This window comes from Priapulus caudatus, unplaced genomic scaffold (assembly GCF_000485595.1).
Source record: "Priapulus caudatus unplaced genomic scaffold, Priapulus_caudatus-5.0.1 Scaffold23, whole genome shotgun sequence".
In the NCBI taxonomy this organism is placed as follows: domain Eukaryota; kingdom Metazoa; phylum Priapulida; class Priapulimorpha; order Priapulimorphida; family Priapulidae; genus Priapulus; species Priapulus caudatus.
Genome location: NW_014577084.1, coordinates 245,759 through 271,142, shown reverse-complemented (window position 1 = coordinate 271,142; position 25,384 = coordinate 245,759). Strand labels below are relative to the sequence as shown.

Genomic DNA, 25,384 nt, shown 5'->3' with positions numbered 1-25,384 from the left:
AGGCATGTTGCTATCCCAGCCGGCCGCCAGCTCACTGTTCAACTGTGCTTCAATGCTGGGAGGCAGTATGTCTAGGCAGACGTCGTACTGCTGGTCGAGGCCGAGGTACGCGTCGCTCATCACGTACAGCGTATAGATGACTCTGCCCTCTCTCTCGGGTGTGTAGAACACTAGTGGCGCCCTCTGGCGGCCACGCACGAAGCCGATGCGTTTCAGCGCGAGCACCTCGCGCAAGTCAATCTCGCCCAGCATGAGGAACCAGCCCTCATCCTTTGGCTTTGGGAACTGTGGCGTGTGCGCTCGCCTCTCCCCCTTGAATATAAAGTATGTGAAATGTAATAGGCAGTGTAGAGGCTTGAGACACAGACTCTCCTGCATGAAGAGGAATGGTTTACAGGGGTTCAGATGTTAGGGTGGGCTGACAGTTAATTAATGTTTTTTACAAATAATTATTGTTGCATACCTTGTTTCGGTTGAGGCGAGTGAGATTGACATTGAGAACATACTCCTGATCTGCATGTACTTCTATCCAAGGTTTATTCACTAGCCTTGTACCTAAAATTACAAAGCCTGTCTTACACGTGCATGTGATACGCAGTACTAGTAGGCATGTAAAAGAAGCAGAAAATACAATGCATTCAAGATAAACTACAGAAAGCAAATACACAATTCAAGTAGATAACAAATGCAAACGACTCCTCAATACATTTTAAAATTGGAAAAGGGATGTACTGATCACATTAATTTATTAATTAATTCTTACCAGAACCCTCTGACACATCAACTTCTAGTTCCTTCTCTCCATCTGCCCACCAACCTTTGATGCTGAGACTGGTCTCCAACACTGGTAGCTGATGCAATACCTGATACACCTGCCACCACAAAATACTTGCTATTGAAAGTTGGCATACCAATAGATAATGGTTTGAAAATGATAAAGAATAAAACAAATAGTAATATATTCAATCTCGTTAGGGTCTACCTTTTGTTTTATTGTGCACCCCTCATAGCACGTGTGCCCAATTTGGGTGCTTTTATCACTATTACAGCAATCCATTTGCTAAGAAACCTTACTAAATGGTTTAACATACTAAACGTCATGGTAATCACATTATTTTAACACGTAAACCCTTACAAAATTTCTTATATTCAAACCAATATTATGAAATACGCTAGCAAGATATACGGATGTGATGACAGTTCACAACTTCAAACCACACACCACGAGGAGAAACATACTAGTACATACAAACGACAAAATAGACAAGCTCAAGCAAACTAACAGTAGCACGTTACAAAAACGTTTGGCTGTTGAAACTGTCACATCAGTCAGGACTTTTATTATAATATATAAATAAATTTTATTTACAAAAAATGGCATCAATCTAGGTAGGCATAGTATCTCTTTAGATATTAGACACCATAGTTCTACGACTATAATCCTAACAAAATTCATATTGTTTAAGCCAAAAAAAAGTATTATACTGCCACTACCTGCTCTATCTGTGGCGGATCAAAGTCTTGTTTCATCATTTTGAATAGCACTTCATACTTGCTGCCAACAACTGCCATCAGTTCTGGTAGGCAATCTATTCTTTGGTTGCCCCGCCTGTACGAAACCAGAAAACATGTATACCATACGCAACAGGGTCATACACAATAAAAGGAAAAAGGCAAGGGGTGATTGCTAGAAACATTACAGAGTTCCAGTTAAAATGAATTAAACCAATTCAAAATAGTACTGTGTGGACGTATAGCCTAAACACCATTTATAGCAATGTGGCTCCACGGCATCCCTTTCCGTTCAATTCTGTATTCTCGTTACCTTAGAAACCCCCTTCTGCACGGTCCCACACATAGTTGTTCTAATTCTATCTAGAGTCTGGACCAGTCAGGCAACCTCTTTTTAACTTCGAGGAAACGTTAGCTGTGCATACCTGAAGCAGCCAAGGTGGTACTTCTCAACGTGAGGTAGAGTAAGCAGGGATGAATCCTGTAGCCAGCGACCTTGGTACAGCATCTGTACCACGTGTATCACGTTAAGTGCGGCCAGCAGCCAACCCTTATCCGCTGCAGCATCCAGAAGCGCCTGGTGAGGGAAAAACAACAGAAGCTGCAGTTTTACACATTTCAGTCCATCCCGCGCACCATAAATGACTAACTAAAGAAAAGCCACATTTGTATTTTTTAGATCACACTCGATTTATACTTACAGACGAGATTATGCTCCGTAGAAATTTAACCAGCATTTTCTGGCTTCTAAATGCCACCGTTATTAATTGTGATGTTGATATAATGACTATATATGTAAGCGAACAGATCTTGCGATACAATTACAAACTAGAATACAAAGTCTTTATAGATACCTGTTTATGCACAAACACTCCTCTCAATCCCATAAGTTCTACTGCAGCTGCTACACAAGCTTCTCAGACGATCATGCATTCTTGGTAGCAACTAGCACTAGTACTATAGCCCTTCGTCGTCACAGGCCCTTGTTCGCCACAGGCGAAAGGCTGCTATAGGCTACAGGCGGTGGCTATAGTACTAGAGCTATAGGTAACAACTAACCTGTAAGATACGTATGGCCTGGTCCATGACAGACTTGGTGTCGGTGTTGTAGTCACTGCATAGCAGATGCTGACGAGACAAGTGGGCTTGAAGCAGCAGGTTGGCTTTCGTGTGTGAACTGTCAAAGCTGTGTGGTGGCACCTCCAGGGGCAGCTGCTTGGCTAGCTCGCTGTATATAAAGAAAACAACAAAGTTGAAATAAGTTCATCGCATTTCATGATAATACAAAAGTAAATGCATTTTAACTTTACTAGAATATTTCTAGTACATTGCACTTTAAATGAGAGCAAATCTTTTCAGACTAGCCCTAATGCGCATATATCATGTACTCAAGATATTTCAGTGAGCCACACACTATAGCCATGTTAACTGAGATACAAGTTTTACCTGTTTATTGCATCTTCGTTGTGCCTGACCGGTAACTCGGCGTACTCGTGTGCATTCTGCAAAGGACGATCAACAGTTACATTAGAGAGAGCATTCCATCTAAGTACAAATACTAAGTACAAGTACAAACGTAGGGAACCTGCAATCATGTATACCTAAGACAACACCCACAAAATATATGAACTTAGACTGCCTCATTCACTAACACCGATGCTTTTCTCGTTCGATCTTCTAGCTGCCTCAGTCAAACCGAGCCAAAAACATGCATTAACTGTAAGCTTCCCCAACTGCAAGATGCATGCGACACCCGCAAGACGAATCCATACAGCAAATGCACTAATTTTATTATTATAATATTTATTATTATTTTATTTATTTTATTTATATGTATTTTTATATATTAATAAAATTTCGCGAGTGTGTGAAACGACTAGCCGCGACGGAGCTCACCCACCGAGAGAATCTCGACGACCTTCTCGAGATGACAACCTTGTATTACAGATTGATGATAAACGACTAGCCGCGACGGAGTGCTCACTCACCGAGAGAATCTCGACGACCTTCTCGACGCGGGCGTCCGGCGCGAGGGCTTCCTTGAACATCTGCGCCGTCAGGTGGCTGAGGTAGTAGTAGGAGCAGATGCGGCCGAGCGTCGTCGCGGCGATCGTGCGATCGTCATCCTCCAGCTGGATGCAGTGAGAGTAGGAGAGCGAGACGACGGCCCGCTCGACGAGACTCGACAGGTAGCGGTTGATGCTGTCGTGGCCGGTGTCCGACAGACTGTAGTAGCTGCAGCACATGATAAGGCACATGATAATCACATGCGTATTGTAGAAAAGCGAGCGGACCACGTACGCTCGAGTTCACTATTAATACAACTGCTCATCTTAATAATCATGATCATCGTGAGAATATAATCATCATAATCATAATAATAATCAGCTGCTAATCATAAACTGTCAATTTGTTGCTGCAACAGTATAGTTGAAATCCTATAGAAAATAAATGAAGATGGCGGCGCATCTTACAACTATTTCAGTTTTTCAGAATTAGCTGCAAGTGGCAGTACCTAGGGTTGACGAGTAATCGTCTGAAGAAGTAAGTCCATGTGAGGTATTCAAGGGCATCCTGTTTGGAGCTGATTGTTCCAGCGACAATCTCTGCACACATGTGGTCAGGCAAAACCTCCAACAAACTGAATCAAATAATGCCAACATGAAGCAAGAATATCATGCGATACATAAGCAGACTTTTTTTTAGAGAACACACTTCACTACATTACGCACGAATGACTTACAAAATAGGTAATGGTTGCGTCTATATTATTGCATTAAAAAAGCATGTGTAAAGCACATGGTTATGCACACTAATACATAAGAAAATGGTTACATAAAGAACACTTTGGGCATATTTACTGCTTTTGCCATAAGGCTTTTCTGACCGAATATACTTCCATCCTTCTATGTTAGTGTATTCACTGACAAAATCATTACGTCAATTGATACAACGACGCTAATACCGGCAAGTGCATAGTGCCAACGGTACTTAAAAGCTAAATCTAGTGTACCTCGACTCCACAGGGAACGGCTCGTAGAGAAACTTCTTGTAGAAATGTTTCTTGACATCTTGTACGAGTATGACGGCGATGCCTTCGTCATCAAACTGTGGTCGCCCTGCTCTGCCCATCATCTGTAGTACGTCTGAATAAGAACAAACGCCGAATACCAATTTTACCATCAAAAAAGCATATTGTATTATGTAACATAACGAGGCAAACTTTAATTCTCCATTCACACTATTTCATTAATATTTTCTAACTTCCAATATATTATCCGTTTATCTTAAGACGTTGAGACCTATATTCTTACCTGTGATGGGAAAATCCACGTATCTCTTTGTCTTACCATCAAAGTACTCGGTACCTTTTACCACTACCAGATGAGCTGGGAAGTTAACACCCCACGCCAGTGTGCTGGTTGCAACAAGCACCTGTACATGATCCATGGTGAAAAAAAGAAATTGCATATTACAAAGAACATATCATTTACATTATTAGTCTTATCTAGTTAATCAAACCATTACACTGGCTTTCCCTAATACTTTGCAATTATGGTATACAATGTAGACTACCTGTAGACAATTATAAATATTATACAATATATTTGTATACACAATTATACCTATGCAAATAATAATATATGTCTATGTATATGTATAGGTATCTGTACACGTATGTATGCACGTACACATGTAAGTAGGCCTACACACATACGTACCTACGTACGGACGCACGCACGCACACACGTACGTCTCACCTGTATCTTCTGGTTAACAAACAGTTCCTCCACAGCTTTCCTGTCTTTCTCGTGAAGTCCAGCATGGTGAATCCCAATACCAAAGGCCAAGGTCAACTTCAGGTTTGCATCGCGTATATCTCGTATCAAGTGGTCCATCTGAACGAAAATGACGAAATTAAAAATTTGACATTTGCATCAGGCAATATATAATTATATCAACAATGAGTATCAATAATCGATATCAGTAATTGAGATGTGACCTTGCACGCATCTTTTACATGCATGCTGATGATTAAAATTTTCACTGCATTATCCTCACCTCCCCGTCTGGCATGTGGAGCCACTCCCTGGGGTTGTCTTCTGCAGCCAGATAGGCAATCATGTCCAGTGCTGTTACCCTGGTCTGTCGCCGTGACGACACAAATATCAGAGCAGGTTTTGTTGGGGAGTGTGTCTTGATCGCTAAAGGAAATAGCACATCCAATTAGACAGTACATTTAGCTAAATCCATGAGCATAGGCATGCAGAGAAAGACATACACACGTACGTGCAACATACCCTTACGCACACAGTTGCTCTATGATGTACCTTGGAAAGTAGGTTTATTCATTGTCGCCATGCGAGGGCAGTAGTGTTTCCCAGGAAAGCCGGAGATGTGTACCTCAAGGGGCACAGGCCTTACAGAAGGTCGGAAGTTAAACAAGCCCATCTGAAACATTTCACATTGTCTTTAACATTTAATCTATAATGGTATACGTATCACTAACTAACTACGTGCGTCATTATGTCATTACGGTAGGATAATTTACATCATAATTATGTTGTTACTAATCAACTAAGTTACTAATTAGTACAATTAGCTCTCCAATAAAGAAACTATGCAACTAAAAAATAGTTCCCACTGAAAAATAATGACTTCACACAGCTCGACAAGTTTTCTCCACGACACTCAACTAAAATCACAGCAATATCATGAAATTTTAAGTACATCCGGTTAATGGTAGCCCACTCAAATACACTGCAGCAATGTGATATAGGCAGTGTTACGTTAATTAGCGGGGAATCTGCTATCCCACCTGATCGATGTTGAGCCAGTCCGCTAGGTCACGAGCGTTAGCGAGAGCGGTGGACAGTCCGACTACTCTGACCTTCTGACCCGTGTGCGACGATATGAAGTTGGTTCTCGAGACAAGAACTTCAAGAACGGGACCTCTGTCAGCACCTGAGAGAGAGAGCAAGTTCAATCCTCACTACATCTACAGCATGACAGCTCAAAAGTCAGGCTATAGCACTGAAAAGAGCTACGATTCCTGTGTTAGATCCGAATCTTCCAGTACAGTATTTACTATTTAACTACTACTGTATACGTTGTATATTTCGCAGTGGTTTAATTTTCGCGAATTTCGCAAACGCGTCCCCGACCGCGAAAATAACAACACGCGAATAGTTCATACCAAATAATACCGAATAATTCATAATTCAGCGGCCGTGAAATTAACCACTCGCGAAATTGTCCGTCAAGTCTGAATTCGCAAAAATATCTGTACGCGAAAAATATGGCGTATACAGTATTTGATTGGGACAGCAGCTGCCCTAATATCTATGTAATATCTGAGTGTTCTATACTAGATATAGATACTATTCCCTACTTTCTACTAGTGTTCTAATGCTGACATCGTTCAGTATGTTACATGTCGTCAGGAGCTAATAATGACAAATTTGTCATTATTAGCTCTTGATGTCGTTATACCTAGCAGGTGGATTTCGTCGATGACGATGAGTGCGACAGACTGGACGTAGTTTCTCGTCTGCCAGCTGCGACTTATCCCGTCCCACTTCTCCGGGGTCGTGACGATGAGGTCAGCGTTGGCGATGGCACGCGCATCAGGGGTCACGTCACCTGTCAGCTCCACCACACTACAGTTTTTAAGAGAAATTCACTGAATTCTTTTAAACATTGCAATGATAAATAGATTGGTGGTAAAACAAGGGGTAAATAAAAGGGACATGATAAAGTAAGGATGCCTTAACCAGCTCCACCACACTACAACATCACACAAAAACACACGTCGCACACACACACTGTTTACATCGTAAATTGTTGTTTTTAAATTTATTTGAGATGGTTACCTAATTATTAATTATATAACCTCCATAATCCTTGCCATGTATGCATAAAATTCAAAAACAAGAAAGAAACAGAAATACACGTCTGATAAAATCAGTTTTTAAGAGAGATTCACGGAATTCTTTTAAACATGGTAATGACAAATCGATTGGTGGTAAAACAAGGGGTAAATAAAATGGACAGAATAAAGTAAAGATACCTTAACATATTAAGGAAACCACAATTACTGCAATTAGAGAAATGGTATATAAATATTAAACCACAAATAAGTAATTATCCCAACTGAAAACCCCACGACAGGACTACTGTGACCAGCGATGACAGCCACTGCTGATCAATGAGACTATGCAATTGAAAGTAGCTGCCTGTGTGGAATTGTCAGGATCAGACTTCATTCTCACCGTTTTCCTAGTTTCTTCTCTATACGCTCCTTCCAGTCTTGTATTCTCTCCCGGACTAGGGCCTTCAGCGGTGCTACGTATACAGCCTATAATGACAGCAAAGGACTGACTAAACAAAACAAATACTGATGGAAAAAGATACCAACCTTCTATTATGATGTATGTGTATATAAGCTGTAGTAGCATTATGTACCTATCTTGTATTAAAATAGATTTATATTACATGAATCAGGGTTACATATATAGATTTAATTTTTTTCAAACTGATTTATTACGAAAAAATCAACAAAACCAACAAACTTGTTGGCAACAAAGTTAACTGTGTATCATGGGCACAGTTATAATTAATTAGTTATCTAAATACAAATAAAATCACATGTACACTAGCTACGCTCGACAAAACATCATACCTTGCACTTTGGGTACTCTCTGAACACTCGGAATATGGCAAGCTCAGCAGCAACGGTCTTTCCTGAGCCGGTCGGCGCCCCCACGAGTGCATTGTTGTCGGTGTGGTACAGACAGTGGAAGATCTGTGTCTGAACCGGGTTGAAATGCGAGAAGCTGTACACGAGCTCCAGTCGGTAGTCGCCCAGTGCACTCACGGGCAACGGGTTCAGATCAAGCAATTCTGAAAATGGTTAAATACCAAAAACGTGTCTATATATATAGACACGCAAAGAAGCTGCATAGTTCCTTATATATACAGTGCAGAAAAAAAAGATTTATGGAAAGGTTGATTAATAAATATCACATTTAAATATTTTTACAAAAAGGAGGTGCGCATGCACACACACATGTATATATATAAACATATAAATAAGTAAATATATATATATATGTATATATATATATATATCAAGCAATCACAATAAAAGCATGAATTAACTATACTCTTAGATGTCTCTAAACAAAAACTGTATTAGGGAAAACAAGCTACAAAAAGTCATTTATTTATAAGGAATTTGTATTCAATGTAAAACTTTGAATAAATAAAAAACAGAAAACATTGACGTTGACAACGGTGACATTGTGCACCATGCAGTGCAGTATATAGTATGTACATATTGACGACTACCTACCAGTGTGAGGCGGGTGTCGCTCCGGCATGATCAAATGCTTGAAAGAGATTGGGCACACGGACTCAGACCCCAGCCAGCGGTCACTGATGGCTCGCACATAGTACTGAGATGGAAGTGGCTCGAATATCGGAATTGTGAAAGTTAGGACCTGTCGCTCACTCTTCATGACCTACAAGAGTACGGGCAGAGGAACTTAATTTTAAATGATTAACGCTGTAAAACGTGCATTAATAAATGCGTACGACCAAATACTAGAAAAGACATAACGAGCTATAGATATCAAATGACTGCAAGGTATCTGCAGACAGTGCAAGCACTCCCCTGTGCAAATTGGCACGAAAACAGGCATGAGTGTTAGACGTACATGGATTCGCCAGATAATTTTCTTCCCACCTGTTTTTTCTGCAGCAGGAAGTATTCAGAGTGGTAGATATGATCATTGTCTGGGTCCTCAACCCAGATCCAGAAGGGCTCCACACTCCTGTGAGCTCGATCATTCCACCTAAAGAAACGCACAAGCACATCAGCAAAATTCGCAGCAACCATATGCAACTGCTGGTCACGTAAAATTCACATATTAGACAATCCAAACGAAAAATTTAGCATCAAAGATATAAAAAAAAATCTTTATGAACTCTACATGCTCTTTCAAACAGATAGGACATTGTTTGATAAGCGTATGTATGAAGTCATATTTTATAATTATGTAAAAGAACAGAAATTGATATATGATGCTTCTCACGTGAAGTCAGCCTCGATGCCGAGTTGAACCTTCAACACAGTCCTGGTGATGGGCTGTATGGTTGCTTCCAAAGTCAAATTGGGAATCTGGTAGGCAAATTTCTTTATCTCTGGTCCCATTCGCACATGATGAACCATGTGGCCTAATGATAAATGATGTGACTATAATAAACACGTATTACAATTCCTAACGGCAGATGAGTATGACTATAGATTATAGATGTGGTCTATACATCAAATAGGCAATAATGGAATACATCACCAATATAATTTCAATCTGGATGCACTAAATCATAATAATCTTGCAAGGAAAACAAATTAAACAGGCACCAACTTCGAAAATTAGAAAGTTCTGATATCATGTGCATGACGTTGAGTTTCTCCCCAAATCTTCAGTGAAATATATACCTCTAAAAAATCAATAATCATAAATTAATGGCAAACCATACCAATCTCCTTGGAGTCCATTTCCCGGAGTTTATCTGGTGTCAGTTTAAGTCGTTCTAGCTTCTCGAGGATTTCATGTGGCAGGTCAAACTGCCGCATTGGATTTTGGAACCCCCAGAGCTGCCTGTCCATCACCTGCAAGAACAAAATAAGAAGATAGATGCTGCAGTTTATGCAGCCTAAGCCGCAGTGATACACATTTACTCATCAGATATGGGAACAATAGTTTTTAATGATCACCCAACTGAACTACTAAGAAATCCATAGTCGTAAAGGGGTTTTCGCCCGAATTGGAATGAGACATGGCATCGGAAAAACTTTCAAATCGGATTTCGTGAAAGATATTACCTTGCTGAGAGTGAGCAGTCGTCCCGACATGATGGGCCAGCCCTTGGTGAGACACACCTCAAACAGGGCTCTGATGATTCTCGACGCATTCTGCCAATCACCAAATTCATTCGATGTCAATTCCATTAAAAAAACTGTTGCTCAGCGAATACGGCTCCCTCATGCAGCTGTTACTACACATCACTGGTGCAATATTCATGCTGATATTTTGCGCGGCATAGAAAAACTTGTTAAACTTATATTGCGTAGATAAACTTATAGACATGTAGGTGAAGGTAAAGCAGCAGTACCTGTTTCACGTACGCGGCGTCGGACACCAGTGAGAAACTGTCCATGCGCGCACGGGAGATGAACGACTGTATGAGCACGTTCACTTTGCCGTACGTGTTCTCCGTACCGCCGAACACGTTCAGGTGACACGACTCCATCTGGTGGCGATCCAACTCCTCCAGCTCGTCGTCTCTCACCTGTTTGACGAGCAATATGCAAATGAACGTATGCATAATTAATGTGATTACGCCACTGTAAACAGTACTAACAATTCAACAGTTTAACTACAAAATATACAAATTTATGCAAACTTCAAAAGGAATCTTTCAAATAATTATAAAAGCCAAAACTATAAAAAAAATATAGATATGGTTTCTTAGCTCTTTTGGATACTATGGATCTGAATATATGAGTTCTTGGTCAAATGCCAGCAATGCTAAACTGAATGTTCATGTGTATGAACTGCAAGTTTTTTTGCATTCACTATTTCTGTATGTTGAAATGAGCAAAGTGTATTGTCACAGTTAATTAGTGTAGCCTTGTTCTCCTAACACCATTTTTCCATTAAACGTTGTGTTCACCATTCAAGGTTTCCCTAATCGGAACATTTTTCAGGAACGTGACGCCTGTGATAAGCGAGTGATTTCTGTACGTATACACAGCTACTGTGGAACCGATTATGGATCGATGTACATCTAACATATAAAAATTTTCACTTGTGACAATGCACAACAGTTATTCCTTAATCTGTTCAAACTCTCTCAAGATATGGATACTGTCTTGGTACTGCATGTCTTCACCTAAGCTTGAAATTGCTTATGGTTCTACGTACATGAAAATATTAGAAATTCATACTTTTGATAATGCACCACAGTGATACCTTGATCTGTTCAAACTCCTGAGCTTTGGACACTGTCGCGAGGATATCTGCCTCTGTCATCGCAGACTTTAGCTCTTCATTGATCGTCGCTACCGTGTCATACTGAAAGTATTAGCGCCCAAATACAGATCTCATTCAGACAGTTCTAATATATGCAAATTTGTGAAACAATTTGCTAATATATACTCCCATGCATTACGTGGGAGCAGGAATCTCAGAAAAGCTTGTATTTATCTTTGTCATCTGTCACGAATCACAAATCTTGTGAACACCCAAAAATTGAAGAACCATATGGTTAGTACCTTGATGTAAAAGTGGCTGGCTATGCGACCCAGATCTGTTGAGAAGAGAAACCCAGTGCGCTCCTCAAACCTGACCATGTGGGCCGAGTCCAGTTGGCGAGCAGCATGAACTATCTGAACCTTTCTGTGGCCGAGTAGCATCGGATCGTTCTGTGATCACAGTGCAACACAATGAGCAATGCAATTATAAATCAGGTGACAAAAAGTTTCTTTAGTCAACAAATTGAACGCTCATTTGCAATGTTGCCAAGCTTGTGAAAAATGCACTATTGCCTAGCGATCCACGCAAAAGTACGTAGGACTAATGTGGCAATTGTCGACATTTACAACCATACTGAAGTATGCACACAAATTATTAATAGTAGACTAAGATAAAATAAAACAAAATTACGATGAAAACGGGATTAAAAAGGCAAATAAAAGGAATAAGAACAACAAAATATCACAATCATCTTCATACACACTTGTAACGCAGTGAACGGGATTCCATAGGCGTGGAAGTTCTTGCGCATTCGAACGAACAGGTAGGTGTAACTGAGCCACTCCACTGCTTCCTCGACATTAGTCACAGTTCCAAGCGCAACCTGTACATCATACAGACTTAATTATGTGTGACAATACCAATATGGTGACACTTCATTCACACTCATTCAATTCAAAATTACAGAGAGGAATATATATATATATATATATATGTGTGCGTGGGTAAGGTAGCACTGCGTGCGTTCTCTCTCTCTCTCTCTCTATATAAATAATATATACATTAATATATATAATATATATATAAATATATAGAATATATATATATACATATACAGTACATTACAGAATCAGCACCATCAACATTCCCACCTCTGCGTTTAGATTGTCGGTGAGGCTGCCGAGAAACTGGCTCTCGATCGGGTTTTGGCGGGTGAGCAGAGACAGGTAGTGCGACAGCTTGTCGTGGCTCGTGATGATCGTGCCGTGTCCGTACTTGTCGTACTGCGGCCGCCCCGCGCGCCCGAATATCTGCATCACGTCCAGCATCCCGAGGTCGATGAACATGCCGTGCTTCGCATCGTAAATCTGAGTGCCCTGCACGACATATAACAAGGTGACAGTCATACACACAGCCTTGCGAATGATGACCCAGAAACATTGGCACCGACGTAAAATAATTCGAATATAATTATATAATAATAATATAATAATAATAGTAATAATAATAATAAAATAACATCATTGATTCATTACAATAGAAGCAAAATGATCAACACGATTAATGTAGTGATGGCTGGAACAGAATTGGTAATTGCAATGCATAATAAGTTCACAGACACATTTGTGCACTTTTTCTCAACGAATCTATGTGAAGATAGAAGGTCAGACTGAAGTTAACAAAACAAGGTATTTCAACCCTGTAATAACAAACCTTGTACACAGACGACAATACACACTCGACCCCAGCAGCATACATTAGATTGTCATAAGTCTGACTAGTTGCCGACCAGTACATGACCTAAACCAGTGGTTCTTAACCTTTTTTGCATCATGGACCCCTCTGAGAATCTGGTGAAAGCTATGGCCGCTCCCCAGCAAAATGCACGTACATAAGCACATAAACACACAATTTTGTATGCGCCTGGTTCACGGACCCCCTGAAGCCCATCCACGGACCCAAAAGGGGTCCCTGGATCACAGGTTAAGAACCCCTGACCTAAACTTAAGAGTGGACAGCCTTACCTTGATGATGACAGCGTGCGCGGGAAGATTGACGCCCCAGGCGAGGGTCGCGGTGCAGCAGAGCACCTTGATGAGACCGCTCGTAAAGAATCTCTCCACGAGATTCCTGTCGCTGCGCAGCATCCCAGCGTGATGAATGCTGAAGCCATCCTCGAAAAGTTCTTTCATCTGCATGTTTCGTGATCGTGTCATCTGAAAAAAAAGTGTGGTAGATCATTATAGCAAAATCAAAGCACATAATATCAATAAATACAATTATACATGAATAATAGGGTGTCGCTTAACTGCAATGACATTAATAGAGGCACAATATACTTATGATATGCAACAAAAGTGTATTTAAACGAGTATTTGTAATGAAGTATGAGTAAATGAGGAATGGCCTAATTCAACATGATGTTGGTTACACAAGCTAGATCTGCAACCTATTTTACCCGAATAAACAAATACCTGCTTCTGAGCCAACCCAAACTTGGAGTCCTGATCCGCGGAAAACATACGGAGCTCGTTCTTCGACGAGGCCTTGTCCCGCAGCGTCATAGCAGTGCGCACTGTGGCATTACGCGCGTGAACAAAGACCATCACCTGAGAAACAGCAAGAAATTCCTCGTTCGTAACTGCTACACGTAGACAAGCATAGTCCGGCGTATATAATGGCCACTCAAGGGTTGATGAGATGTTATGATGGCAATCAATATTTTGTGACAGGAGTTAAGTGTACCTGGTGCCCATTTTTCACTTGTTCAGCAACTTTTTCGTAACAAACTTCGTCCATGGCTCCCATCAACTGCATTGGATTTCTACCTTTAACTCCTATGAAGGTTTGGCCAAGTGGAACTGGTCTGTAAAAACAGTATAGAAGCCTTATAGAGGCATATAATAAGTGCTTCTGTATGGCCAACTTCTCCTATGAATATGTCGCGACTCATTATGTAGTAATTAGTAACAGGAGTGTCATAATAGAGATCGTCTATATTGTGATGCTCCTGATAATAATACATAAGGTAAGAGTGTTCAAATTTTCCCACAGCACTGACGGCGAGTGCTAGGCTCGCATGACTGTTGCTGCATCCGCATTTTTTCGATCCTATCCATCATACCACCTTCATGTACTCATATATATACACAGTTTCAGATTAAAATCGCTAATATTATAATATAGCACATATAGCATATATTGTGAGATATAGTCAAGAAACAATTGTAAGTCATATATCAAAAATATATCGATAAAGCTCACCTAAAACGACCATCAAAGAAGAAAAGACCAACATATGGGTTGACCCTTAAGAACTGTGCCACATCCATGTAGTTTGGCAGAGTTGCTGATAGACCGACGATACGGATCATTAATTGAGACGACTCCACCTAAAATATAAATAAATAGAGTTGGGAATACTGCAGAGGTTATTCAATTACCACGGAAGTGTGTTCATATGTCAATGTATCAGAATGACGGTGCTCCATATGCAGCTTTTAAAATGGCATCTGCAGCCACCTAAAGTTCATCTAACTGCGTAATACACTCACAGTCCAACGCTTGGTGCACGTACAACTATATCTAGGATCGTATATTTCTCCTAACTGATTTCATATATTGATAACAGAGCAGAGCTGCTATATTGCTGTTAAAGCTATACCTTAATTGACTATGAGTTCATAAAATTTAAATAACTTTTTTCTTAATAAATAACATAAAATAATAAAATTAATTACAATTTAAAAAATTAAAATAAATTCATTAACTAATAGCATGTATGTCTGTGGCTTATATATATATTTCCCGACATAGGGCGCAGCACCTGTCGTAGCGTCCTAGCGACGAGACTCTCCAGCACGGCCCCGCGGTCGTCGTGCAGCAGGTGTACTTCGTCGATGATGAGCAGACGCACAAGCTGCGTGAGCGCCACGTCACCGGCGCCCTTACGCGTCACCACGTCCCACTTCTCCGGCGTCGTCACCAGCATCTACAGGCGAGTGGCAAAAGGAGGTTCACGTTCGGCGTGAGTTTACATTGAGCGTGAAAGTTTACTTCCGGAGTGAAGGTTTACGGTCAGCCTGAAAGTTTACATTCAGCGTGAAAGTTTACACTCAGGTGGAATAGACAAAACACTTAACATGTTACACACAATGCCATGTTATAACCAGATATGACCAATCCTGAATGTTAAACTGGTTATTGTGTCTAAACCGAGGCAATTTCTCTGGTTATTTTCACATCAAAATTGACCGACAGAATTTCTCCTTCCTCTTTTAATGTCTCTTTCCTTTTCCTCCCCCTCTCTCCTCTCTGCCTTTACCTTCCACACCCTTCCCGCTACAGTGGTAAGCGTGCGACATTGAATAACGAAGAGTATATTTGGAGTTGGAGCTTTGATGGCCAACTTGGTTGAAGTTGTTTGTGACAATTGCTTCACAAGTGTAGCTTCTAGGATGCATAAGGAATGCACGCCTTCCCGCCAACTTAGAGTGAATGCAGCAGCACTTCAACAGCATCGTTCATAACAGACCATCTTTTCGACTAGACAGCGTATTCACACTCAGTCCAAAAACTCTACATATTAGCGAGTTTCCGAGCTATTTACCTGCGTTTGCATGATTTCTGTCTTTGTCAGTTGCATATCTCCAGTCAACTCTTTTACTTGTATTCCTAGTGGCTCCAACTTCTGGCCAAAATTCCTGACCATCTCTGCAGCCAGAGCTTTCATCGGTGCTATGTAGACAACCTAGAATTGAATATAGTAAGGCACCCCTGACATATTCAGTGCTCAATTTTAAGGTTTTTTTTGGGTTGTCCGGAGGACAACCAAGAGAGTAGCATATGGTTGTCCCTCAAGAGTTTTGGTTGTCCGGATATTATTTAAACATGTGCTGCATGCGCTCTGCTCACGTGATGCTCAGTGCTGTAAAGCAAAAGGCCTAATCATGTACATTTTGTACGTATTGCAGTGACAGCAGACACGGCCATTCGCATTGTTTCACTCATTATATGAAGAGAATAAAATATTGGTAATGTGGTAAATGATGCTGGGATCAATGACGTATAATAATAGTAATTAAAAGTTGCATGAAATTTATTTCATAACATTTACATTAACACTGTGTCAAGTCACAGATGAGCAAAAATTGAAAATAAAAAAAAAAAATTTCAAAATTAATTTAGAGGTTGGACACCGAACAACCACGGAAGCAATTTGTAGTTGCCCGAGAGAAAATCCAGTCGTCACGGACGACCTTTGTTAAAATTGAGCACTGCATATTCATGGATATATTACATACATAACAGTGTACAGTTTGATCTCATATAACGATGTACTTGTGTTGCGATATTTTGTATAGCAATGATGATGATCACAAAGCTAGTGCAGTGAGTGTGTAAATAAAGGGAACGTCCAGACTAAAATATAGCTATTTCTATGCTGCAAACTCATAACCGATATGATACGCATACACACACTAGATAGTTCCTGCAGGGAAAGACAACATACCTTAAAATCATCCTTCTTGATGACTCCCTGGTGGATGTGCTTCTTAATCTCATGCAACACAGTGAGCATGGCAATGTTCGTCTTGCCAGCACCAGTCGGAGCGCATATCAGCAGATTTTCGTTGCTGTAGTACGCTGTCTCACACACTACCGACTGTATCTTGTTCAGCTGCTTAGTACTTCTAAAGGCCACCTGGGCTATCTGCAAGAACATGGTAGGAGACTTATAGACACTCTCTTATACAGGTTCTATTCGAGGTAAGACAAGAATATCCCTTATTGTCTTAGTTCTGGTTGAATCATTAATGTTTCAGTATACAGTATACTCATTTTGAATATGGATTCAATTGGATATTGGATTATCTACAAAATCTCAAATACTTAAAAAAAACTTTATTAGATACCTCATCCAGCTCTGAGATCTGGATTAGATGAAAGTCTTCTCCAACTGGAGCTTGCTCTGTTGGCGGAATGTTTACTTCTTCGTACAATTTGTTGTCTTTCCGATCAAACCCATCTGGCAATACCATCTATCAAATAGTATGAGATCACGATTTAAATAAAACTTCACGACACTGTAATGCAGAAATTATCAGCGACTATTTGAGTTACATCTAACAGAAAATGAAGGATTTGGAGTTGGAACAGAAAGGGTAGTTGCTGACGTCACAAATACGGTTCATACAACTAAAGCAAATCTTTAGAACAACAGTTACACAATGATTTGAGAGGACGTTGCATTTAGTAAAGCGTGCGCATGATCTGTACCGTTGCTCCTCCCACAAAGGCAGATGAACTCTTAGCTTCAGCATACAAGTCAAACACATGGGGAAACTTCTCCACTACAGTATCGGTGCGGGGAAGCCTGTCTTGAAATAGAGGAACTTTGGCAGCAGCATCTAGCTGGGCCGCCCTTAAAAAAAGTTCATAATAGCAACCGGTTATGAATACACAGCGTATCACATCATGCATCAACTGGCTGAAATATCAGTACATCTATACATATTACTAATCCAAGTATAAGCGGTAAATAGATGCAAGTTTAGCTAGGGTTGTGAATATACTACATCTACTACATAAATGGGGGATCGAGGCTTTCAGATTTGAAAACGTACAGGAGAGATACTAATGACTCCCTTAGACACCATGAGGAGGACTTTCACGCTCGATTAATCACACGCCATAGAGGCATGATGGAGACAGCTCCATTAAAAGATTTACACCCTTAAGAGGCCATGATGGAGAGCTCACTAAACAAATCACACCCTTAAAAGGTCTTGCCATAGCGACGAAAGCGCGTGACTCAATTTTATGTTTTTTTTGGGTTGTCCGGAGTCTGTCTCAAGAGTTTTTTGGTTGTCGGATCATTTATTTAACACATGTGCTGCATGCGCCCTCCTGCTCAGCGCTGATGCTCCCGAGTTCGCTTTCATAAGCAAAGGCCTCATCAGATGTGACCATTTGTAGCGCGTTATTGCTGAGACTCAGCAGACATGCATTCGCATCTAGTTTCCACTCATTAATATGAAGCATAATAAAATTGGTAATGTGTAAATGAGGCTGGGGATCAATGACCGCTCTAATAATCAGTAATTAATAAGTGCTGCATAAACAATTCTTTATTTCATAGATTTTACCGATTAGTAAGCTACGTAACATTACTGAACTTACTAACACTTACTAAGCATTAATTAAGCACGTTCCCGGCGCATATGACCAGTATGTGTCAATTCACAGGATGAGCAAAATTGAAAATTAAACACAAAACATTGTGTTGATAAACACGTATGTTATCTTTGTTATCAGCAAGCCAGACATGCGTCATAGACATGTACGTTTGCCAGCGTATTGTTTCTTTTTCTTGCAACCCTTGGCCCGTATGTAAAATGAACGCCGCGCATGTATGAATATAACCTTTTTATAGAGGTTGGACACGGAATACCACGATAAGCTAATTTGTATTTGCCCGAGAGAAAATCAGTCGTCACGGACGACCCGGACGACTGTGTAAATGAGCCCTGCCGGAAGGCGTGTATGAAAGTTGCAATTCTATGTGAAGCTATCTGAATATAGAGTTTGGGGCTAGAATAGATACTCCACTTCAGGGCTCGCTGGATCGCATTGCAACAGTGACAACTCTATGGACAGGAAAACTAGCCTCAAGGCCACGCGTTGACAGCGGCCGGGGCTTTTTTGAATGTACACGATCGAGTTTGCGATAACAGACTTTTGGTGCGTCGATGTTCAAGCACTTTTACTGAGGCGCGATGATTGCGGCACCATGGCACAATTTATGCGTCGCGCGTGGTGGAGCGCATGAGCGCAGATCGCGCCCTTAAAAATGAAGCCTGGGAATCTGTCTGTCACTCTATGCCGGTGGTGTCTATCTTGTCGAACCCACGGTAAGACGGTGACCCCTACACCATATATATCTGAATCAGCATGACGCGATGGACATAATTTAAGCCAAAAAAATTCAGAATTTAAGCCAACAAATATGAAAAACAAAACACAAAAACGAGAGTATATGATACCTTAACTAATCTTATTGCTCATGTGCACACCGGGTCTATAGGTATTTATATAAATCTACCGTGTCTTTAATTCTTTGTCAATGTTTCTTCAAATTCTCATGTTCTCATTGGCTTCCTATGTTTTATAATTTAATTTTCGCTTTCTTCCACATGACCGAGAGGGGCATTACAAGAAATAATCAAAAATATACCTAAGAATTCATATAGCAATACAAAATATACAAGAGTTCAATCCAATGATAAGAATCTCATTTGGCGGGTGCGCCCCCTGCGAGATTAGCGGATCTGATTTCGAATGAGTTTGGACAGATTCCCCATTATATGTTGTAGATTTATTTATGTAATAAGGAAAAAGAAAAAAAGGGAGGGGAGGGAGGGGCGGGGGAGGTAATAGAGAGAAAATGGAAAGGGAAGGAGAGGGATGGATGTATAGGCGTCATGGCAGAGCTAAATTCTAGCTGCTTTTCTCCTTTAATCCGGGGCATCGCGGGTAGCCCAGCTAGTAGCTATATAGAACGGTAACAACACTGCACCAAATATCAATTAGGGTATCAGCTTAAAGGGAAATCGAATTTATAACGCGTTATTACTATGCTTATTTGAAACTAATATTCTGATGATTACCCAACTCTCATCTCTCAGTGCTTTGTGGAATGGAAACTTTTCTCGAGTGGCTCGAATTTTTCCATTCATCTCTCTCATCTTCTTCTGCTTCCTTCCGCAACTGTTTTTTCAGTTGTTTCATCAGATTCGACTGTAAAACAATTTAGAGCAGCGTGGGTTGGTTTCTCTCCACCAACATGCCAGTTCCCTCTAAGTAAAAATTCATACATTAAAAACATAGATTGGCACGAAAATCGTGCATCAATGTATGCTGGCATGTGTTACTGGTCAGTAAAGGCACGAATTGCTGATGCTTTACTTCGGCATCTTTACACTTAATGTGTACAGACACATTCAGGTTTACATGTAAATTATGCACTGTCAACACTGGTAAATAAACATGTATATTTGCATAAAAAAATTCATATTAAACTTTTCATTTGCATAGTGTGACATCAGGTTCTCTCCTACGTTGCGCAAAACGGCGCGCGCCTGCCGTTTGGGAAAACTTTTTTCTTTTTAAAAAAATGGAAATGGCTACATTGAGGAACAGGCTGAGTGAGTCAGCTTTGGAGGCGCTGCTGCTACTGCAATTGAGGGCACCTCCGGCAAGAATTGCCATCGCACCCACTGGCCCAGCAAGAAACAAGTCCGCACCTGCAGCTACAGCACACACGCATCTATTTACTATATATAACAACGTTATATATAGTTGTTATAGTAGTTATAGTTGTTATAGTAGTATATATATAACTATAATATAATGTTGTTAAATATATTAGGCAAATAGATGCGTGGTGTTGTAGCTGCAGGTGCGGACTTGTTCTTGCTGCAGTGATTCGACAGGCCCCGGACCCCCTAGTTTCCTCCCCCCTCCCCCTCCCTCTCCCCCTCCCCCTGTTTCAATTTCATCCTGGGGAGAACCCTGGACATTTCTCTGATATAAAATCTAAACCTCAATACTCATCCTATACTTGCCAACCAAATAATAAGCTATTAATTGTAGCTTTTTCATCACGTTTCTGCTATACACGCATGATGTACCTGAACTGTAACTGTACAGGCAACATTGGGTCGGCTTTGCTGCAATTCACACGGGAGCTTTGATTCAGGTAAGTCCTGGTTAAACGCAGAGTCTAGTAGTGAGCTTCGACTTTGTAGGAGACCTTCAATCATCACAATCCTTTCAAAGCCCAGAAAATCGAACAGCTGAAGAAGAAATAAACACAAAAACATATCATTTATTATCAACAGGACCTGTTTCTCCAGTTGGCCATTTTTGATATATGATTTGAAGGTATATAGCGAGGGAGAAGTTATATATATGCAAAATATCTGTTCAACAGTTACAACAGTGTTGTGCATATCAGGTGGTATATACATATACCAACTGATATGCACACCACTGTTGTAACCATATAATTAACACATACGTACATAGTACATATACACACGTCTGTATATGTACGTATCATGTGTTAATTATATGGTTATATATAATATGGTTGCGAAAAATACTGCATTATAATTGATAGACTATATGCTACATGCAACGACAAATAATAACCTATGATGGCCACTGAGCTGTGCTGCCACATAGGATACATATTATTTCTCACCACCGATTGATAAAACTACTCTGCCTCACAATAATGTTTGTTATATGATATGATAGATCTATTAATTGGTTTGTTGGTAGTTATAGAAGCTGTTAATAGTTCATCTAAATGCTATAGATTTTAGTCTATCTTTCTGGATTGTGATTATGTATGAGAAAAATGATTAGGGATAAGGCGGACTGAGTGTTTAATGTAACTTTGGGCTCATGTTTATTGAGTTGAACACAATAAATCATAGGTAGACTACAAATTTTCACCTCTTTATACTTTCATATCTTACAGTTATTTATACTTTGGCTTTTACATATACCAAAGAAATTATAGTTTGGTTGTAAGAAAAACATAAAGTATTGTGGTTAATAATTGTATAAGATACTCACATCGTTTTGAAGTTGCTCATTCGTCTGGTCTGAAGAGAGCATGTCAAACAATGACGCACAAATAGCAGACACCGGTAGGCCAAGTTCATTGTCATCATCTTTAAAGTACTTCAAAACTTCAAACTGTAACCAGGATGCATCTGGCTGTCTGTTTTCTGCTGTACTAACTCCTCTCCTTGATTGATCTCTGCAAAGCTTTACCCTAGACTTTCCAGTTGCTGTTGTTTTCTTCGCTGTAGGACTGTGGTATTTCAAATCAATTTTCAATTCTTGATAGTCCTCAGTTTCAGAATCTGAACTTAGGAGGTCAAGAGTTTCATCTCGAGGTGCTGTGAATTTGATACCTTTACCAAACTCTTCGTTTATTTGGACCCTGTCACCAGTTTTCTTCAGTTCATCTCTAATTTGTTCAGGAATTCCAGAGAGTAGTTTCTTCACAATGAGTAAAGCTTTCTGAGCAGAGGCCATAGTAAAGTGGCCAAATGCTTGTTGCAGGGTCTTTGCAATTTCTCTTGAAACTGACTCATGGTCTTTCAATGTTGAGAACAGAAATGTTGCAGCCGATTGTACCTCGTCCTGAGTTGCGTAACTTCCAACTATAAAAAAGTCAACATTAATTAGGCCACTGTGAATGTGATTCTCTAATAAGGGTGCAACTATATGTGAATGTGAATGCGAGCAATTACAGGTTATCCTTATATTATTCTCGTTAACATTATAGGCATGTTCTATTATTTGATATTCAAATTTAAGCAAACACTTGCCAAAGTCTTTTGCAACATGAGTTAACTCCTTCAAAGATTCGATGCTTTTCGAGGAATGGCTTAGCAGGGTAGACTTTAGCTTGCTCCATGTTAGATCTTGACTTTCGCGTCGATGGGAGAAGCGTGGTAACCAGGTGGCATCAGCAGATTTTTCATAATCCACATCAGCTGTTATGTGCGAGAAAGCTCGCAGTGCCCCAGTTAATCGAGGAACAGTTGACACTGCCATTACAGTGTATATCTCCAGAGATGAAACTGCGCCTATAAGTAGGGTGAACAGCAATATATAGTGATTATTGTATTTACTATATATATACATTAGTATATACCATCACGATGTATCAGGGTTCTCCCCAGACCTTTAAGTGTCCCGATCAGATCTTCCATGCTAATTTGTGATCTCAATTTGATCTCTATTGATGTGAATTTATTTGATGCCAAAATTAATCTATTTGATCTCAATTTGATCTCTCTTTGATGCTAATTTGTAATCTCAAAATTTGTAACCCTAACCCCCGGGCCCCCCACTCAGTGTTATTTAGGGTACGCATATGCTCGTTCCCTCCCTTTGAAAGCACCCCCCTATCTCAGGACTGCCAAAATTTCTGAACCCCCCTTTCGCGGGCTTTTTGCGGGGTTTTCCTGCCTTGGAGACCCCCTTAAATCCGGAACACTGCTCCTAATCGGGAACTAGGGGCAATATTTTTACTTTTCAAAATGAAATAATCCTGAATGAGCTTTCAAAACTAGCAGGAATTTCAGGAATTTGATCCCGGGATTTGATAAAGTTTTCTATGATATTCAAGATGAAAGAGAGAGAGGAAAAACACCTCCTTTTTAAAGAAATCTCTGGGTGAAAAGTCAAATACACCCCCTTTTTTTACAATTCTTGGGCCGGATTTTGTCGCGCGAAAAATACCCTTTTACCGGAGATTTTGGGAACGCGCATGCAGTCCCTCCGACCTCGGAGTGGGGGGCCCGGGCCCTAACCCTAACCCTAACACACTTCGTGATACCTAAGGTTTAGCTCCAAGAAACGGTATTGCTAGGGTTAGAATACCCCTATATTGACGTTAGTCACACAGCCTGGTCGGGTTACCTAAGGTTATACTTTGACTTAGGCCCGTTACTTAGGGTTAGGGTTTTTGCATCATTCCTTGATATATGGAAAGTCTGTGCATCAGTTGATGATACACAGAATCTTCGTGATACCTAAGCCTAAAATGCCTATAGTGGATTTGCGCCACCGGACCGTAACCAGGGTACGTTCCGGCAGTACACCGGCCTAACCCTAACCGGTAACCCTAACCCTAACCCTATGGCTATCACAGGCACTTGAAGCATATCAACAGTAAACATACGACCCGCCATCGCGCGTACACTGACACATATACATATGGCCTATGAGCGGCACTAACTTTAACCGGCGACCGGCGTAAGATTGCCGATTGGCAGGATTTCTTATACGTATTACTAGTACAACTGTCTGATCTATTGACTAGGATAATTTACAACTTGTTCTACCCATAATATCATATATATACATTGCGTTTTAACACATATTATTCTATGTTATGGTCTAGATTCTAGAACTTACTACTAGATTAGGGTTAGTTGGTTAGGTTTAGGGTTAGTTGGGTTTAGGGTTTAGGTTAGGGTAGGGGTTAGGGTCTAGCTCATGTAAAACTCTCAAATCCGTGAATTTATTTCCCAAGGCGTTATTTCGAAATAATCTCGCCACCGCCGCCATCTTTGTCTCGTTAAGTATGAAAGCAATGGACTGCGTACCGTAGCCTTCGATACATTAAGATACGCCTGGCGTACCCGTAGCCACTGCCTAATTAATACTAGAACCTAGAGGCGCTATCACTATCAGTGACACAGCAATCACTCATCACTTCTTCAGAAAGATACCCTAGATATCTACTAAGTACTATCATTCTTTCTATCTTTTTAGCTCTTTCCATCTTTCTGTTAGTTTATGCATAGTGGCGTGCGGTGAAATTGTGTGCTGCAGAGGAGCATTTGAATGGCATGATTTACGTGCGATTATTAGTCGATAGGGAATACATAAACATTGACGTTTTAGATGCCTGGCTGTGCAGTGGGTCTACGGTCAACTCGGCCCACCAGCCAACTCGCACCGTGTGGCGAGTTCACTTGTCTGGAGATCGGGTGAGCTCACTCTGTGGATGAGTTCACCCTCCTGGAGATCGGTGAGTCTCGCCGCCGGCTAACTCGTGAGATGTTTCACACGCCCCAATGTCGAAACGTTTGAATGTAAGTTAGTACATTTGATACACGCACGGGTATATATATATATATATATGTGAATAAAGATGAATAAATAGAATATATTATAGTATACTGTGCATTGTATCAATATTACTAATTCTTACATGCAAACTTTTGATCGTA

The 25,384-nt window shown here is 40.4% G+C and overlaps 1 protein-coding gene across 1 annotated transcript in view; it reads right to left on the bottom strand.

Moving 5' to 3' along the window:
• The window catches only part of LOC106813137 (activating signal cointegrator 1 complex subunit 3-like), a 29,577-nt gene that overhangs the window by 4,078 nt on the left and 115 nt on the right, over nucleotides 1–25,384 (bottom strand). The window contains exons 2-43 of the mRNA XM_014817200.1: nucleotides 22,967–23,227; nucleotides 22,203–22,798; nucleotides 21,248–21,412; nucleotides 20,297–20,354; nucleotides 20,229–20,265; nucleotides 17,835–17,979; nucleotides 17,471–17,596; nucleotides 17,068–17,268; nucleotides 16,165–16,305; nucleotides 15,382–15,546; nucleotides 14,820–14,947; nucleotides 14,301–14,421; nucleotides 14,030–14,164; nucleotides 13,580–13,771; nucleotides 12,707–12,931; nucleotides 12,319–12,438; nucleotides 11,855–12,004; nucleotides 11,553–11,654; nucleotides 10,693–10,869; nucleotides 10,403–10,492; nucleotides 10,057–10,189; nucleotides 9,609–9,750; nucleotides 9,260–9,368; nucleotides 8,867–9,035; nucleotides 8,195–8,415; nucleotides 7,785–7,870; nucleotides 7,006–7,172; nucleotides 6,332–6,477; nucleotides 5,844–5,964; nucleotides 5,575–5,717; nucleotides 5,274–5,411; nucleotides 4,827–4,947; nucleotides 4,526–4,658; nucleotides 4,028–4,153; nucleotides 3,501–3,747; nucleotides 2,959–3,014; nucleotides 2,572–2,740; nucleotides 1,938–2,089; nucleotides 1,495–1,609; nucleotides 764–872; nucleotides 464–555; nucleotides 3–312 (exon numbers count right to left, since the gene is read on the bottom strand). Of these exons, the coding sequence (XP_014672686.1) occupies nucleotides 3–312; nucleotides 464–555; nucleotides 764–872; nucleotides 1,495–1,609; nucleotides 1,938–2,089; nucleotides 2,572–2,740; nucleotides 2,959–3,014; nucleotides 3,501–3,747; nucleotides 4,028–4,153; nucleotides 4,526–4,658; nucleotides 4,827–4,947; nucleotides 5,274–5,411; nucleotides 5,575–5,717; nucleotides 5,844–5,964; nucleotides 6,332–6,477; nucleotides 7,006–7,172; nucleotides 7,785–7,870; nucleotides 8,195–8,415; nucleotides 8,867–9,035; nucleotides 9,260–9,368; nucleotides 9,609–9,750; nucleotides 10,057–10,189; nucleotides 10,403–10,492; nucleotides 10,693–10,869; nucleotides 11,553–11,654; nucleotides 11,855–12,004; nucleotides 12,319–12,438; nucleotides 12,707–12,931; nucleotides 13,580–13,771; nucleotides 14,030–14,164; nucleotides 14,301–14,421; nucleotides 14,820–14,947; nucleotides 15,382–15,546; nucleotides 16,165–16,305; nucleotides 17,068–17,268; nucleotides 17,471–17,596; nucleotides 17,835–17,979; nucleotides 20,229–20,265; nucleotides 20,297–20,354; nucleotides 21,248–21,412; nucleotides 22,203–22,798; nucleotides 22,967–23,195 (6,508 nt within the window). The 5' untranslated portion in view covers nucleotides 23,196–23,227. The remainder of the gene's footprint in view (nucleotides 1–2; nucleotides 313–463; nucleotides 556–763; nucleotides 873–1,494; nucleotides 1,610–1,937; nucleotides 2,090–2,571; nucleotides 2,741–2,958; nucleotides 3,015–3,500; nucleotides 3,748–4,027; nucleotides 4,154–4,525; nucleotides 4,659–4,826; nucleotides 4,948–5,273; nucleotides 5,412–5,574; nucleotides 5,718–5,843; nucleotides 5,965–6,331; nucleotides 6,478–7,005; nucleotides 7,173–7,784; nucleotides 7,871–8,194; nucleotides 8,416–8,866; nucleotides 9,036–9,259; nucleotides 9,369–9,608; nucleotides 9,751–10,056; nucleotides 10,190–10,402; nucleotides 10,493–10,692; nucleotides 10,870–11,552; nucleotides 11,655–11,854; nucleotides 12,005–12,318; nucleotides 12,439–12,706; nucleotides 12,932–13,579; nucleotides 13,772–14,029; nucleotides 14,165–14,300; nucleotides 14,422–14,819; nucleotides 14,948–15,381; nucleotides 15,547–16,164; nucleotides 16,306–17,067; nucleotides 17,269–17,470; nucleotides 17,597–17,834; nucleotides 17,980–20,228; nucleotides 20,266–20,296; nucleotides 20,355–21,247; nucleotides 21,413–22,202; nucleotides 22,799–22,966; nucleotides 23,228–25,384) is intronic.